Consider the following 18,614-nt stretch of genomic DNA (forward strand, 5'->3'; position numbering starts at 1 on the left):
GGGTGCCCTGATTAATAATGCTGTGCATGTGAGCACTTATGCTCTCCTTATGACTGTTCCAAGAAAGCTTTAGTCAGGCTTGTCAGTAGGACATTGCAAATAACCCTAGCAAAAGGTTAAACCATGGGTAACAGTCTAGTGTTTCACTGGGAGAGGGTGAGTGACTTCTGTCACTTGTGAACCAGCTGACTATGATCACACTTCATTCTGCATCAACTTCCTTCTTTGTTGATGCTCTTCATTTTCCAGAGCTCTGACTGGGTTAAACAATAAACAGGCCTCTACCCCCAGCACCCTGTGCAGCTCTGCTGACTGAGTAGTTCAACTTCTTGGACATCAGTGTTTCAGCCCCATGGCTTGTCATGAGGTGACAGCATGTTTGCAAGGCTCCTAGAGGGTGTGGAGGATGTGAACTTCAGGATCGTTGGAGTTTAAGTGGTCAGTCTTGCTGTGGGATGTAGATAGAAGGGGTATTGCATACATCCTGTGTCTGGAGCACAACAGTATTCCCAGCTGGAGCACAGTATTTTTGGAAAAAACTCAGCAACTGTGAGAACCACCAATTGGGTCTTCAGTGCTGTCTAGAAAATGTATTTACTTTCTCCACATGTCCATTCTCATTCCCTCTGCTTCCATATCACAGCTAAATTCTTAACCTCTTGAGTTCTCTAGGCAATTTCCAGTCTCTGATGCCCTTTCACTTAGCTTTTGGTAATGATGTCACATTACTGCTTACATCTTTTTCAATAAAGCATGTTAAGAACGTTTCAGGGCAAAAATAAGAGTGGCATGAGTACGTAAGAGCTCTGAACAAAGAAGAAAGGTATGAAATATTTACAAAAGGATAATGTTCAAGTTAATGTTCAAGTAACAGCAACATGATCTTGCTTTAACAGTATGGATTTTTTTTTTTAATAAAAACACAAGTATAGCACTACAGCATTTCCAGACTGCTTTGAAGCCTTTGATGCAGAGCCCCATCAAACCAATTAAGCTGGAAGTGCTACGATTTGGTACTGGAATACAGACTAAAGGAGAGCTGCATAAAAAGGAAAGACCTGTGGAATGACGGCAGAATGCTGCAGCCCCGAGATCTGACTATAAGGTTGATCTTGATGAGTTTGAAGGGCAAAAGTAGCATTTATGAAAGCCAACCTAAGCTGCCCATGTTCTGTAGTCAGTGACTGATTCCCCCAGCCTGTAGTATTAAAGAAAAACACTTTAACATGAAGCACAAACCCATGAAGATGAAGGGTAAAATGTTTGCATAGGGGCTGTGTGAAAGAGCTGCAATAATGAATCGAATGCTGGTGATGGGCTTAAAACGTGACCCTGCAAATGCAGTTCCTTGACGTGTCAGCAGAGGGGCTCCTAAGGCAGTTGGAATTAGGAACTGCGTTGCTCGGCCACCAGCACTGAAAGAAAACACACACACAGTGGATGGACTAGAAACAATTGAATTATCTTTACAAGTATTAGTAAATTCAGTTAAGGAAGGGCTGAATGACCATAGCATCAGCTCCCTTTATAAATTAGTAACGAAGCTGGGGTTTCACTTCCTGTTGGAAAGCAAAGATGAAGTAAAATTCATCAATTGCACTGCCCTTTGTCTAGATTCCAAACGCCTGAAAGGAGGTCTGGTTTTATGTTTGCACTGACACTTCTGAAGTCTTAAGCACATACTTTTGCTTTACTGTAGTAATTAGATTACAGAACAAATTAGAAATTATTCAACTAGGCAAAAATGAGCTAGGTCTGGTATTCTAGCATTTAAAAGTAGATATAGGGAATGCTTCTTATCAAATGGTTATGACTGTGGAAAGGACTGAGGGAATTACAAAACCAGATAATAAATTAAAAATTCCACTGAAATTAATGTAGTAACTCCAAAGACTTAATTTTATTTGTCTGTACAGCAGAGGGGAGACAATCCCAGTTGCACTTAACTATCTTAATTTCTACAAAGTAAGGAATTACAGTTCTATGAAAGAATTGTTTCCATAACTCTTCAAGTCAAATCCAGTAATATTCCACCAAATAATACAATTAGGAAAAAATAAAAATGTTACTTCAAATCACTCTCCCCTGACCCTCAAACACAGTAAAAAATGAAACAGCCCTGTTACACTCTTTTTCAGGTGAGTAGCTAGTAAGATGACTCATTAGCCATGGATTGCCGGAGTTGCCTATGCCTTGGAAACAGTTTTACTATGTGAAAAAGAAAAAAAAAAACCCTTATGGCCACTTTAACATTGCATGTCAGAATAAACTATTGCTTAAGAAAATAATCTGTTCCAAAGTAGTTACACTTTCCCTGATGAGTTGTTCCCCAGCCCCCAACAGACCAATGTGCAGTTCCCACTGTGACTTTTCCTTACCTGTCACCATCTCCCCTGTGCCCAGCATGAGGCACTGGTGCCAGCAGTAACCAGAACAGTCAAACCCCACACATCAACCCTCTTCAATGGGGATGGGTCTACAAATTAAGCCCGAGCAAGACTGAACAATCATTCAGTGACTTTAAGAGATGCAGGCTTGTGTTTCCTGATCCTTGTTCTAGTTTTCCTTACAGCAGTGTAAGTCAGGAGCCCATCTACTGAAGTCAGCAGATTTACCTGAGTGGACCTGCAGAAGTGACATGGCAATAGGACCAGCCATCCTGCACAGGACCCTCAGAGCATTTGAGCCTTCAGCTAAAGTTATCTCAGAGATGCCCCAGTGCCTTCAGCTGGGCTTTTGACCAGGCCTCTGTACATCTGTGCAGCAGGATCAAGTTCTGAAAATAGCTGTAAAAATGCAGTTTACAGTCTGCTAAAATGCTGTCTTATAGTTTTTCCCTTCTTTATACAACCTTAAATGATTATCAAATGCTGCTAAAACACTGCAGACAGGTTCATAATAATAAAAACCAAGAGCCAAATTATTGCTAACTTCAACTTAAAAGCCAATTTAATTTTTTTTTTTATATTTATAACGGCAAAATTACTTTTCGCTATTTTCATTAAATCTTCAATTGCACAAGCTTCATTACGACATGCTAGAAAAAAAGGAACTTTTAGAGAAAAGGGTTATGGATGGATACTTCCATTCTGTCCATGTTTCCTGCAGCTACTCTCCTTATACAGCCTATTAAGGAAAGCATCTGCAGCTCATGGTGAGCTAATGACTGACATTTAGAATACTCATTCTATTCACTTCTATACAGTTATCTAACCACAACTCCTTTGAAGCCTATTAAAAATTAATGGAGTGTACAAAACCTGAAATTTCTAAACTAGAGTTCACATCAAACTTCAAAATAAATACAATTTAATACAAAATTTTAGAAAAAAACCCCTGAACTTAGAATTGCACTGATGCAATTGCCTGTGCTAGTAATTAGCTATTTCAGAGAGCTCTGTGTGTACCTTAAAATGACTCAATATGTGATTTTCTCTAAATCTGGTTACAAGTGCTGGAAAAAGAAAATACTGTCTCTACAAAGTGCTGAGTTCATCTTACATGAGCCAATGTAAAAAATCAGGATGTTTAAAAGCTTCTCAACATTTTGCAGGGTAACACCCAAGACAGGTTTAGAGACTGTGATAATCTTTATGAAAGAAACTCAGAAGTTACAACAGCTGTGACAAGGTGGGCTTCCAGCACTGTCTTCTCTGAAGTCTCCTTTAAATGATAGCATCATGTTCATCACTGTAACAGAAACATAGTAATTAATATTCTGCACAAGCAACAGTCAACATGAGAAAGAGCCACCCAGATTCTGCTGAGAAGGTTATTTTGTGAGCAGAGGACGCCTTGCCAAGAAGGAGTAAGGACACGTTGATCTGGGAGTTACAGTCCTCTCTGAGCCAAGTCTGAAGTTAGCTGAACAGTTTTGTTTTGTCAACACTCCTCCAGCTTCACTGGTCTCATTAACACCTTGTCTTTCATATGTCATTCATGTATACTTACATCAGCTGTTGCTCAGACCTGTTTATCCTATCTGTCTTACCTATAACCAGTAGTAAAGTTAATCAAAGCCACCGCACAAGCTCAGCAGCAGGTTCCCTTTGTTTTGAAGATGCTGTTGATGTGAATTTTACAATGCCCATTGTTCTAGACTGCATCACAAACACCACTTCAGGTAAAGGTGCAGTAGGGACTGCCTTCATTCCATGACCAGTAAGGAGGAATCAAGATAGAGAGAAATAAGGCCTGAACACCAGTATCCCAACAGGTCTAATGACATCACCTCACTTAAAACAAGCTTCTTGACTGAGATGGATGACACTGAAGATGAAAAGAAAAGCAAGCTAGTTCTTAAACTAAATGTGGGTAGGTCCTGAAGCCTGGAGTAGAGCTGAGCATAAAAGCAAGTGAAATGGTAAGACAAGAAATTGGTAAGGATAAGAAACATTGATTAGAATTCACTATACATTAATGGCAAGGGGGAGGAAAACACCAAAGAATGAATAGACAGAGTCTAGGAAAAAGAAATCTTGCAAACTGCAGAAACTTTCAATGAAATGTTAACTATTCATGGACAAGCTAAAAGACAAGGATCCTTTTAAAAAGAATAGAATTATTTTATATAATAGATCAGAGAAAAAAAAAACCCACACAGAAGAGAGGCATAGTACTAATGAGGAATGGCAGAAGTGGTGAAAGACAAAACATCAGAGTTAAATCTCTTACTTATATTAATATAATGTACATTAAAGAAATGTATCAGAGTTCATTCTACCCATTTGGTTTTCCTTTTCCCCCTCAAGAAAGTAATAAATGGTCAAGGGACGACCCCTTGGGAACTTACATGGTTCTGTACTGAATGCCTCTTCTGGAGTGGTAAGTTTTGCATCCAATGTAGAGAATGACGAGGATTCCAAGAGTCAGCACAATGCCACCTACAAAACTGCCCACATCAAACCTGGAGGTTTTGACTATGACAGCCTCTGATTTTGATGTGGCTGAAAAGAAGAAAACAAAAGGCACATTTTACAGAGTTTGCAAAGTTGTGTTTTGAGAGACTACTCTACATCCTGCCCTCACCATTGATTTATCACCGAAAGACCCACTTAGACAACCAAGATCAACTGACAAGACACAAGCCAAGCACACAAACGTAGGGCTCTGGTTTTAAGTGCCATATTCTGGTGACATGGGCACAGCTGATCCAACTGCTTGCTGTCTCTGCAAGACCAACTGCTCCTTCTCTCCACCTCCCTTTTACCCCCCTGCCTTTTCTCTCCCCTGCTCTCCCCTCCTTCTATACATGGAGCTCCTGCCCTTCTTAGGCCAGTTTTTCATAGTCTCCATGAACCAATTTAACTCACAAAGGTGTCCTGAAATGAAACCAAGCATAAAAGGAAGCTGCTTTCATTCAGATGAGCATACTGAGTCATCCTGCAAGAGGGGTCCAACAGCCTCCAAGTCCGTCAGTGTAGTGGGAGCACAACACTTGGTGGCAATGAGCTGTTGGGATTGCTTTACCTCTCATGGAATTGTACCCTCACAGTCCCAAGTGAGATCAGCTCTGCAGCCTGACACAAACATTGACACAGACAACATGGCCTCAGATAAAGCCATAGCTGTTTTGCTGCTAGAACTGGTTACATCTGCTACAAACTCCCACCTAAAGACCAGTCTGTGCCCAGTTCTATTTGTATTAGCTACATGCAGAGTGTTACATGATCAAGTTCTTCAGGTGACACCTTCACCTACCCAATGATGCTTCACTGGTATGTGAGAACTCCTGATGTGTTCAAAAGTGCAAGCATGAAGTAATGGGAACACAGCCAGCCAAGTGCAAGGAAATACTGAATTCTGCACTCACTGTTTCTGTATTACCAGGTACAGTTGAACTGCAGTTGACAACTTTTACATAAGGGGTGACTTGTGCATGGTCAAGCTCTATTCTCTGTTAGGTTCATTACATTGCTAACAGAACTCAGTCTTTTTACCAAGCCAGTAGACATATTTTGCGATACAGGTCAGCTGTGAAAAAGGAAGTATTAGAGATGAGTTCAAATAAACTGCAGAAAGGAGAGCTGAACAAACACAGAAGTTGTATTCAAAATTGAGGCTTTCTCCTTTACATTGCTAATCTCCTTGCTGTGGCTGCTGGATAAGACCACTTGCACTTTCCTATCTTTTCCCTAAATCTGTCAGGCGTCTCAGTAAGCAGAGTGCTCAGAGCAACGTTATTGTATCCAGCTTAGTAATGAATTCCCACTTTAGTCTTGTTTTTTAGCATGCAAATAACTTCTTTCTTTTTACACTGCTGTAAAACTAACTGTTCTACAACCCAGCTGAACATGCATCCAAGCCTTTGGAGCTTCCTGAACTGTGAACTTACCTGTTACAGAAGTGGAGGAAGTCTTAGAAGTGGTCACCACTGTAATGTTGCCTTGTGGCGATTTGCCTGGTGAAGCTGTGGTGGGTGTTCCTGTCTGGTTGGTTTTGGTGGGCTGAGTTGTCAGGATCACAGACATGGTGGTGGTGTTGGGCTGACTGGTACTGGTCAGATGAGTGGTACTGCTGGACACACCTGGGAATTTTTGTGATACCACACAGAAAAACTAATCAGAATAAACAACTGTACACTCATTGAGTAAGACCACATTTATCATGCCCAAACAGAACGACAGAGTAACAATAAAAATGCCACTGCATGGTATCCAGGCTTGCATACAGACTTTCCTTTGGGAAGACCTAACTTCTGATTTCTGGGCCTCAAGGTCAAGAATTCTTTAAAGGAAAAGCTATAAAGAAAACCTGGATAATATATGATGACTTTTAGGTGAGTCAGCTTTTTTTTTTTTTTTTGTAAAAACTCAGTTCCATAGAATGATGCCTAACTTACAATATGTTAAAATGCAGTAAAATTCTGGATCAAGAGTTACTTTCTATTTGAAGTGCCTACATTTTCAGACAACAAAGCTTTTCTTATAAGAACAGGGTTTGTATGAAAGCACCACCCCCCAATTTTAGTAATGATTTGATCTTTCATTTGCTTTTGAATGAAACACTAGCATTACTAAGGTTCCATATACATTAAAACTTACCACAGAGAATTCTGTATTTATATGGTAAGGATAAAACGTGACAAAATTTCAACTAAAGTAAATGTACTGCTTAAGTAATTTATTTAGTCTTGCCAAGGTTAAAACAAAGGCTGGAATGCTTTTTCTCAAGTTTCATTGATGTAGTGTCTTTTACTTTACTTTTACTTAACACTTCCCCTTCCCTCCTCAGAAAACACTAATGAATTGTTCAGAAAAAAAATATCATTATACAAAACTCAAGAATAATAGAAATTGCTATTTATAGGAAAATCCTTAGAACTTTCATGAAAGGCAGCCAGATAGAATTACTGTAAAACAATTACTTATTTTTCTAAGAAGGAACTAACAAGAAACAGCAGTCTGTTATGCAACATTTCTCTAAGCAGACAGTAGGATGCAAATAGCTTTTATGTATGAAAACATAAAGGGAAACAGCTCCTTTGCAGCTGTCCACTTCTGCATTGTTTCTATAGTTTCACACAAGCTGGGCTCATTTTACACACCTCAAAAGCTTTTCAACATGGAATTTCAAATATCTAATTTATCTATGTTTTCTTGAAATTGTCTAAAATTAGAAAAATTGAAGGATAGTTTCATCTCAATTCTAGAGTAACCGTGATACTCAATTTCTGCTCTTTTTTATACAGCACTTAAAATGCTTCTGTAGAATAAAATTAATGTGTAAAACATGAAGAACTACACACAAAACTGTGTCTTTGCTAAGATTTAAGTATTACAGCTTCCAGTGCTGATATGAGCATCAAAAACTTAAAAAACCTCATCATTATAACAATGTAAACATGCAAAAAGAAACTAGCCTACACAGCACTTCTGAGACATTTAGCATTAAAACTACTGAAATACCAAAATACAGACTCCTTTGTAAATGTTGTTTGTTTTCCTGTTCTTTCATGTTATAACTGTATTGTGCCATAAACCCAGAAAACCCTTTGAAATGAGCATTCATTGAGGTGGAACAACTGAAACACTATATTAATTTGCTTACCTTGTTACAATTAGGAAAATTCAGTTCCTCTATGAAGCATGCGTAAAATACATCAGATAAAATTCAGGGCACATTTTAATACTGACAGGTAAAATTCCCCAATGGCACAATGATCCATAAATATCAAATAGTTCCTCATTGTAGGAAGTAAGCAAGGAAATGTCTACATGGAAACCATCTACAGTTACACGACATGAAACCACACCTGGTAAGTACATTCCTAACATAAGTGATACCAAAGACGGACAAATCTGGATGCAAGTGTCAAGCAGTTTTCTGTGGGTGGGTTGTTTCTGAGCTGAGATTTCCGAGTGTCAAAGAGCCTTCTGTTTCTGAGCAATACAATGGCTAACTGTTAGATGTGTAACATTAAAAAATGATGTTACACAAATTACGTTGCTATTCATTCCGTGGGTATTAAATTACCCTATGGAACACCTGAGTCATAATGAAAAAAATCCAAATCTATGAGGAATTCCAGCACATTTGCACATAACTTCCCCTCCCTCTCTTTTCTAGTAGCAATCCTTTTTTTTTTTTTATTTAATCAAGATTACAGCCATTAAAATCTGTCTAATCTCTAGACCTATCTTTCATGATGCACTTAGCAACAGGCATTTCAAAACATCATTGGGAGACTACCTGAGGCAGCTGAAGAATTTGGGAAGCTGACATGAATCAGGCAATAATCTGTTCTTCTCCATCTTTGAAAAACCTTACCCATACTATTTTACAAACAGAGTGAAGATGAAAGAATATTTGCTAGTAACATCTGTCCTTTTATTTCCCTAATTACATTCCCCCCAAAGATCAGATGGGCTTCATCAAACACTATACTAAATAAACCCGGACGACCCAAGTTATTTTTTATTATTTAAAAAGGATGCATGCCAGTAATATAGTTCAGGTTTATGATGCTTTGTTTTTAAAAGAGACAAGTATTTTACATAGTTTGCTACCAGTGTTTAAGTATTAAATAGCTATGCTATAATCATCAATTAAAAAAATATATAGCATATAGATAAGAATCCTTATAGCACTAAAGGAGTAGTAGCATATACTGCTAACTCAAAAAGAATGAGCACAAAACTCAAATTGTGTAAGCACTGTGCTAACATGCAAGATTATTATGGAATGCCCTTCCTAAAATAAATACTTTCTAATAAATACTTTCTCTTGCATGGAAAATGATTGAATGAAACAGACTTTTGCTTCCTTCTTCCCCCTCCCTTTTTGCTCCCCCAAAAAATAATGGCAAAGACTTTAAGCAAAATTAAGTAAGTACATATACCCACTAGTCTTTATTCTGAAGAAGTTGAGACAGACAATCAAAATACATGACCACTGTATTAAAATCTATGACATTTTTAATGGAAAAAAAAAACAAACAACAGAAGGATGAGAATCGCCAAACCTTGCAAAGCAAGGCACAGCTAATCTGTTGTTTATCCAATGCCTAGCAGTAAAGGGCTCAGGCCTCTTTTTAGTGTTATTATCCAAAACTAGTAAAACTCAGACCTCTCCAAGAAACCTGCAAGGGCTGGAGCAGAAGTCAGAAGGAGCACAGGAGCACAGGGTGGGTGAAACACTGTGGCTTCACACACTTAGGGGGATGGCCATAAGGTAACAAGGAGATTACAGAAATCTCTGGACTTTCCAAGTTAGACATGCTTGAACTGTTACACTGCAGGCAATGGAATGAGACACTGCACCACTTGCTTGCTATCAAAAGGAAAGTCTTTGCAAAGGTGTTTTTTTTTTCCTTCCAGTGAGTATTTTATACTTAGATTAAAAAAAACCAAGCAACTTCTGAGTGTGTTAACTCAGAGCTTATCTCGAAATTATAGAGACAAAATATAAGAGTTCATTAGAAATGAAATTACATAGCTGGGACTTTATGATCAGCATAAAATTCCACAAATACACAAAGCATCTTAAGAAGACACAACATTTCTGCCCTGCTTTCACACGGCTCTTAGCACAAAGGAGTCCCAGTTTCTAGCTTCTCTCAGATGCAATATTCTATCTGTGCATCACAGCCTGAACAACTGCATGACATTAACTCTTATCCAACCCTTACTAATGCAGTGAAATCTGCCTGTGCAAGTTCTTCCAGAAGATTAATGTTTTAACTCCCTTTTTTAACTTACTTTCAGTTGTTTTGGCAGGTTGTGGAGGAAATACAATAGTGCTAGAACAATGAAAACACACTCATGACAAATTGTTGCACTTGACTGATACTGGCTTAAATGGCACTATTTTGTGCTAGGAGCTCTCTAAGGATTATTTTCTATAGTGCAGGAAATGTCCTTAAGTTGTGCCAGGGGATATTAGGAAAAAAAAAAAAAAATTCACTGACAGAGTGGTTAGGCATTGGAATAAGTTGCCCAGGGAGCTGGTGGAGTCACCATCTCTGGAAGTGTCCAAGAGAAGCCTGGATTCGGCACGTGGGGGTATGGTTTAGAGGTGGTTATGGCAGGACTACACTGACAGCTGGACAGATGATCTTGAAGTTCTCCTCCAACCTTGATGGTCCTGTAATTCTATGAGTCTTTATCTAAAAGGAAATGGAGTCCTATTCTTGGAACTCAAACTCCCAGGATTTCATTAGACCCTAAATCTGTTTATTGTGAAATAATATTAAACCAATATGCACTGTTTGCTTAACAACCTATTCATCTTTACTTCATGAAAATGGAAGAAGCTTGCTTAAAGATGAAGAATAAACATTAAAAAAACCCTACTTGTTTCAACTCTTCCTTGAAGTTAAATTTTGATTCCTGTGTTTAAACGGCATCACATATGTAATTACTAATGAAGTATGGCACCTAAATTTGAAAAACAATATAGCTTCTTTTCAGAGTTGTTTTACATGTTGCTTCCCAGTCTTAAAATGGTAAAAACTGTCTCACATACCCACTTTTGATGGCCTGTTCTTTAGAACTTGGTATGATCAGGGTTAGGTTTGGAACTAACTTCTAGGTTCACAGTAATGAACAGATACATACCTCCTGTAGATGTTGCTGTAGATTGTGTGGATGATGCAGTGACAACGGGTGAACTGCTACTGTCTTTAAGGAAAAAAAAAAGCAACAAAAAATCAGTATTATTCACTTTAATTTTAACATACTATAATTAAGTTACCCACAACACAATACTGTCCTCAGGGTATCTGTGCTTGGAGACTACAGTTGAGAATACAGCAGAAAGTGGCCCATCCCAAAGTAGATGGTTTTTATCCCTGTGCAAAATGCTTCCAGATCTCAGTGCAGCAAGAATATAGTTAACACTGTATGCACAGCAGTGCCCAAATGGCTTGCATCTGATTCTTTACACATCCTCTGTTCATTGTCTTCAACTTCTATGTCATATTTTATTCCGTTTGCTGTAAAATAGCCATACTGACACTAACCTTCTTAATCTACTTATGCACTATGAGGGAAGGCAGCTTTGTATTTTTATTCCTCTATTTCAGTTCTATTTTCTCTCCCTTGATCTCTTCTTTCATTTTGTTGCATCTCTGTTGCAAACTGGGATGATACTGGGAATATACTGCAGTCAGATACTCTGAGAAACGTCTTACTGCATACTTAAGTTCTCTACACAAAAAAGTCCCAAGAATCTACCTGTTTCCAGACATAAAATGTAACCCAGTCTTAGTGGTTTTGCCTTTCTCTCCTTTGTTTCACTTCTCCTTTTCCAGTTCTCTTTTTCTTGTCCCTCCTTCCGGTCCTCCTTCCTCATAGGCTTCTCAGGCACGCTCCCACCCACTTCTCTCCACATTGCTATATGCCTCTTCTGTATTTCTCACAGATTACATGTCCCTTACTCCTGGCAAAGATCTACCAGGCTGTTCCTGGGAGTGTCACTGCCCATATCTTCCTCCCTTCATTCTGCACTGCTGTGAAAGCCCATTCTATGATCATTCCTTTCTCTGAAGTAAGTCATCTTTTACAGCACCCTCCTACACTGGCAGGGTTATGTGCCTTGCAGCAGCTCTGCTGCTCTTCAGCATGGCTGAAGAATAAACCATATAACCTCAGAGATTAAGAGGAGAGCAACAGAGCTACTGCAATCAAGAAGCAGACCTACACTTATTTCCTCTGAATGGATCTGCTGTTCTTACCACTGGAAAAGTCTAATCTAAAACTCTTTGTAATTGCATACATTATGAACAAGGTCAGGTTAAGAACAAATGCACCAAAGTTACATCTTCATACCAAAAAATTGTAGGGGGGGTGGAAATTACAGAGGGCATTACTTTGCTTTTTATTTGGTATAATCACAGCCACGTAGCCCCCCACACTGTGTACTGCACAATCAACTCTTACACTGACATAACTGGGACATTAAGTTGCAGATTTAATTGCCTTTGAGAAAGGGTCTATGATTGTACAATTACAAACACATTCTTTCTTGCATATGTTGACTTTTAGCCCAGCATAAGCCATGGATATGCCTGGGGTTAAATCTTTTCCACACAGGCCCAGTACTGTAACCAGAACACATCTTTGAGCTTTCCCCAGGTTTTAAGTGCTTACTTTGGCAGCCCTGGGACAGCTGTGGATGTGGACTGCATGTTCATACAGGTAAAAAGAGCCACATCTACTGCCTGGAATTTGCGAGTGAGTCAGTATTGCAACTAACACAAGACAGAGTGAGTTAATGAGCAGAGTATTGTTGGCTAACAGCAAATGAGATGACTGAAGTAGTACAGGGCAAAAATGACTCAAATGAAAAAATGCCTTGCCTTTATCTGGAGATCACTGAATTCTAATCTAGCAGACTTCTTGGTTCTCCTTTTAACTGCAAATTGACATTGTCAGGTGTTTCTAGTTCTATACACAGTATTTTCCCATTTTATTTCTCCTCTCTCCATTGCTCTGGGGTACCCAAGGATATGAGAATTGAATCATGTTTTACTGTTCCCCTTAAATCTCTTTAGTTGTCTTAGAATAGATGTGGCAATCAGAGTACCTCCCTTTTGCCCTACAGCTGCTCACAATTCAATAAAATAAAATAAAGGGCAAATTATTATAAGACAGTTTAAAGCACACAACAATACATATTGCTTTTCTTGATGCTACTGAGGAACAGTAACAGAAATGTCAAAAGTATTACCTGGCAACCTACTGCCTGGAATGGGAGTAGTGCCGTTCACGACTTCATTACCTACATTAAAAAACACAGGAATAATAAGATTGTTTTAGGTGGAAGAAGAAAAAAAGGTATACCATCTGCCACTTGCTTTGGGCATATAAATGATTAATTTACCATGGACAGAAGTCAGTCATGATGATGATATAAAAGCATGTTAGCGTAACAGCTTGCTCTGACTGCATTAAAAATGACATCATTTCTACTACCCAATCACCAAATGAACTGAAACGCCTCCCATCCTTGTTTTATCTTTTCCATCATCCCCATCCCAAGTTTTCATCTTCCTTGAGATGAAATGAGACCAAAAGAGGCAAAAAATCAGGCACTTTCCTTCAGTAATAACATCTGACCTACATCACCTACAGCAGAAGAGAAAGAACTTCTCACTTCTATCTCTTCCTGTGAAGTTTGCCAGGACTTTTCAGGCAGATAGGTGCTTCTCTGGACTTAAATGGACAACATGATACCACAATTAGCTCCACTAAGAAGTTACATTATTCACTTTGGGACTAAGGGCACGTTAATGCCTCCACTGAGCATTTGGAAGGTGGGGAATGGGACTGAGAAGGATCATACCCCCAAAGAAGTGATAAAATTTAAAGATAAACCACAGAGAATGAGTAGACTGACATTCATACACATACAAGAGGATCAGTTGTGGATTCCTCCTTTGATAAACAGTTTAGTTCTGATCACCTAATATCATGTAAAAGACAACCAAATAACCTGAATTGAGTATCACAGAAATAGGGCATTTTCTTCATGCTTACAAAACCTTAGTCGAAGTCTCAAAGTGGCAAAGTGTGCAAATACAAATGACAAAATAACTTCTTGTATCTCATGCCTACAATATCAAGACTGAGGGCAGCACTGCAAAGTACGTTACACTGTTTAATTAGGGAGATTAGGGAAAACAAACAAACAAAGGATAGGACACTGCTAAACTCAGCTTCCCCAGAAAGGACCCAATCCTGCAAAAACTGTTCTATATCACAGCAAGTTCCCCCACATTAAACAATGATATGATTGGGAAAGCTAAGTCACCACAAAACCGACATTACGTCCCTCTTCAACAGCACATAATGTTTTTTTTCTGCAGAGAAATTTTTTAACCAGCAGAAAGGGCTTGGAAGGTAACTGGCTAAAAGAGAGAGGCAGAAAATAGAGGTTGAAGTAAAGGCAGGACTGTATTAGTTTAGTTCAGATCAGCTTGGACTGCACACCTTGAAAGATGAGGACCGTATCCAGCTTAAAAGATGCTTATTTTTTTTCCTTCTTAAACAAACACAAACACTGGTAAGTTTCTTAGTTTGAATAAAATGCATTGGCTCCAGAATACAAATACTCCTTAAATGGAGCTTTGCATAAGCAAATTCCACATCGGAACACATGGCAGTGAATGGGACAAGGGAGATAAAAAACCATCTTAAAATGATACTATTCCCAAAGTGCTCTCTATCCTGAGACTGTGCCTTTGAATATGAAGCTGCATGTATCACTGCAGTGGCACTCACGATACTTCAGAGGCAGTAAGGACTCCTGGGTTAAGCAAAGCAAAAGGCACCACAGCTTTTATGCAGTTATGGCTCTGACAAGTAGAACCTCTCATCCCAGACCACAGGCTTCACAGTTCAACTGTCCAGAAGCAAAACAGGGAGGGGTTCTGGCCTTCTCCAGGAAGCAGAAGTGCAAGGGTTAGAAATCCACACTGACCCAGGTGTAGACACACATGTGCTAGCACAGGAAGGAAGGGGGGAGAGAGCCAGCAGCCAGCTGCAGCATCCTGTGCACAAGCAGAAGCAGAGCTCTTGGGGCCACAGAATCAGCTGCAAGATCGGGCCTATGACTCTTAAGCAGAGATTAACAAACTCTGTGTTGAGGTCTACTCTCCCTGTGACCCAGAAGAGAGGGGACAGAAAGAAAGGATCTCTTGTTTTCATTTTTCATGATTAAAAAGAACCAACACAAGGATATGCCCAACTTAAAAGTGGATCAGAGCAGCACAAACTGGAGAAGGACAGAGATGGCGGAATCAATATGATTTTTGTCTAACCCTGTTTTGCTCTGTTTAAGGTCAGGCACAGATGCAGCTAAAAAACCACAGAACCGTGGCTAGCTGGGATGTATCTGAAGGCAAGTGTGCTTCCTGTGAAAGCCCATCAGAGTCTGGCATTTTGAGTACTTTCAGGGCCCCTTGTGGTTTTGTTGCTCTAGTGCGTCAAGTCACGAACTGGAGATAATTTTGATACACAAACTTTCAAAAGGGCAAAATCAGTCCAGTTTCATAGCTGGAATCGAGATTTGTGCTTATGTGTTAAATAAATATGTACAGAGTGAGTGATAGGGGTAGCTCTGATACATGCTAAAAAGGAAAAGGACAGGAAGTTAAATGGACTTGATTTTGCCAGGTCCTGCAAAAATCAGCACAGTGGAAAATAGTCATTTGGAATCTGTAGTCTCCAGCTTAGACACATACCAAATTACTATTCTCCATAGCTGAACCCTGGTAGAAGGAACCTACACAAATGAATGGCAATAGTCAGTCAATTTGTTCACTCCAACCATGACTTAAAAGATAACCTCATTTCTAAGGACTCACACACTTTATGTCTAGTGTAGCTAAACTTTATGCTGCAGAAAATGTTGGTATATAAACCGTCATTTTTACTAAGCACAGCTTTATTCATTTTGGGGACATGGCAAAAGTAATATATAAAACTCCCTCAAAAGCAGCATGCTTTTCAAGCTTAAGGCATAGAAGGCACAGAGGGGAGTTTTATGTCCAAGTCATTCTGCTGTTGTTGGTTTAAAACCCCAAAAGCACAGAAGCACTGACAATGTGCAGTCCAACACAAAGATCACCCACTTGCTCAGTAATGTCTAAGATATCCAGATGAGGACGTGTTGAGGTGCTGGAATGGTTAAAGCAGAGATCTTAGAGCAATATGAATATAACCTCTTCTAAGAGCAGATGATACACTATAATCAAAATATCATGCCTGTTTTCAAGCCTGGAGGCTGCTGCTGGTGATGACTTTTTTTACTGTGAGTAGTTTTGTATACAAGTAACCTCTTGGAAGATGTCACTAACAATCTTTTCTCAACACAACAGGAAAGGGGTGGGGGCCACTTCCTGACAGGGAGAGGGGATTCTCCTTACTCAGGTACCAGGAAGCCAGATGGATTTTACATAAGTGTGGGAAGCATTTTTTCTAAACCGTATTATTTTGGTTAAATAACATTTCTTCCACTGACATGACTGACACATATAAATAAACTGTCCAGCAGAGTAAAAGAGCAGCATTATATTAAAATAAGCAGTCTGCACAAAAATATTAACTGGAGTGAGTACACATCTACTGCCACTTTCACTCTTTGCATATTGGAGTATTTGATGGGGTTCACACTTCCTCCTGTAGTGTTGATTAGATAATCACAAACGTCTGCTGAAATCAACACAATTCTCAGCAGTACTTTCTGGAAGTTTCTAAGTGGACAGAGGGAAAAACAAACAAACTATTTCAACAGCTACATTAAACTGAGCCTTAAAAGGTCACAACTTCTTTCAACAAATCATAACTGAGCTCCGGACAACCAATTCACGTACAGAGGAAGGACTACGGTTGAGTTTCAGGAGTTGCAAAAGATCACCCCTGCCCCAGGAGACAGCAGTGACTGCATTTTGAGTTAAATCACCACATGCACTCAGGAAGCAGCATGATAAAAGACAGATCAGTGCAATCTCATATCACATGAAATGATAGGCTATTGTTGTTAAATAGAGGCCATAAGACCTTAGCTATTCAATAAACAGGTTACTTGTTAACTCCTTTTAAAGGAACTTGCTCTTCTTTTTGGAAGGTAAAGCTGTTTACATTCCTCATTATATTTTGGAAGGTAAAGCTGTTTACATTCCTCATTATATTTTTTTTAAATCAACTTATATTACAACTTCACCAGATTAAACACCAGCATATTAACACTGCTGGACTGAGATTCCTCGGCTGTATTTACAACAGGTTAATTCCAGTACCCACCATCTTTTGGCTTCTTTACTTTGGAAAATTGTGTGGCACCCTGTGGTACACTTCAGTCTTCCGAAAAGGCAACCCTCGCAGCTCAGACCTGTATGTTTCTCGGGTTATATCAGTGCCTGTCAACGCTAATCCCCTGACTGTGGTGTTCTGAGCACAAGGCTGTGCGTTTGCTAGAATCGGCCACTACAAAGGGGCACTGCTGCGAGCGCCTGCCAGAAGCGCGACAAAGCACAGCGGCTGTCCCATCCGCACCGCCACCATGAGCCCGAAGCCCCTCGCCCCAAGTACAGGCCCAGAGGGGGCAGGGACTGGCCCTTCCCAGTCCGGCCCTGCCGGGGGCTCCCCTGGCCGGACTCAGCGGGGGCGGCCCTGCCTCCGGCTCCCGGGGGCGGAGCCGCGGCTGAGCCGCGCCCGCGCATCCCTGCGGGCGTGCGCACCCCCAACCCAAGCGCTCCTCGGGGATTTCTTCTGTCCTTGTTGTTTCTACTTAATAAACATCCCGAAAGTTTACCCCTTCTCCCCGTTTTGTCACAGCTCCCGAACACGCCGGCCGTGCCACCTGGGCTCCCGCTCGGGAGCAGAGCGCCAGCGACCGCCGTCCCGTCCCACTGCTGCGCCCCGGGGCGCTCGGGGACAGCCAGGGCGCAGCCCCGGCCCCGCTCCGGGACGAGGCCTGGGTCGGCCCAGCGGAGTTGTGGCGACAGTCACCAGGCAGAACTGCTGCGAGGGGCGGAGGACCAGCGGCTCGGACCGGCCCGGCCCGTCCCGGCCCGTCCCCCCGCGGGCGCTACTCACGGGAGCCGCGGGCGAGCAGCAGCAGCGCCCAGAGAGCGCAGGTCGTGCCGCCGAGGAGCCGCATGGCCGCGGAGGGGCCGCCGGAGCTCGCCGGGCGCGGTCTGCGCGCTGCCGGGCGAGGGGCGGGCCGGGGCGGGGCTGTGGGGCGGGATGGGCGCAGCGAGGTGGGCTCCTCTCTCTCTCTCTCTTCTCCTTCTCCCAGCGTTTTCCGGCGGGCTGGGCGGTGAAAGGCTGCGGTACCCGTAAGGGGAGACTGGCAAGCGGAGAGATGTGTGTGCTTCACCAGGTGCTACAGAGGGGACACCCGAGGGGCGTTCTGGCGGTCTGTGAGCACCTGTGGAAACAGGGCCGAGCTCCAGGAGCGCCGCCTGCGAACAGCGCTCACGGCTGGTGATGTCAGGCTGTTTTCCAAATACCATTCAACATCTGACAGCAGAGCCTCAACTTCTATCAACTATCTTCCTTGTTAATACTATCCACCTAACCAACACCTGGGTTCACTGCGCCCTCCCGAGGTGTCTGAAATTTCCCGATATACTTGGAAAATTGTGAAACTGACTACAAAGGCGATAG

At 41.1% G+C, this 18,614-nt stretch overlaps 1 protein-coding gene across 1 annotated transcript; it reads right to left on the reverse strand.

Moving 5' to 3' along the window:
- Nucleotides 1-1,872: 1,872 nt before the first annotated feature.
- Nucleotides 1,873-18,149, reverse strand: TMEM123 (transmembrane protein 123). Its single transcript, XM_053971620.1, has 6 exons — nt 18,042-18,149; nt 13,171-13,221; nt 11,058-11,120; nt 6,335-6,526; nt 4,793-4,946; nt 1,873-3,690 (listed from the first exon to the last, which is right to left on the reverse strand). Exons 1-6 carry the CDS (start codon nt 18,103-18,105, stop codon nt 3,666-3,668), a joined length of 549 nt encoding a protein of 182 aa, XP_053827595.1. The 5' UTR covers nt 18,106-18,149; the 3' UTR covers nt 1,873-3,665.
- Nucleotides 18,150-18,614: the final 465 nt, after the last annotated feature.

The sequence above is a fragment of the Vidua macroura genome, chromosome 2 (assembly GCF_024509145.1).
Source record: "Vidua macroura isolate BioBank_ID:100142 chromosome 2, ASM2450914v1, whole genome shotgun sequence".
Lineage (NCBI taxonomy): Eukaryota > Metazoa > Chordata > Aves > Passeriformes > Viduidae > Vidua > Vidua macroura.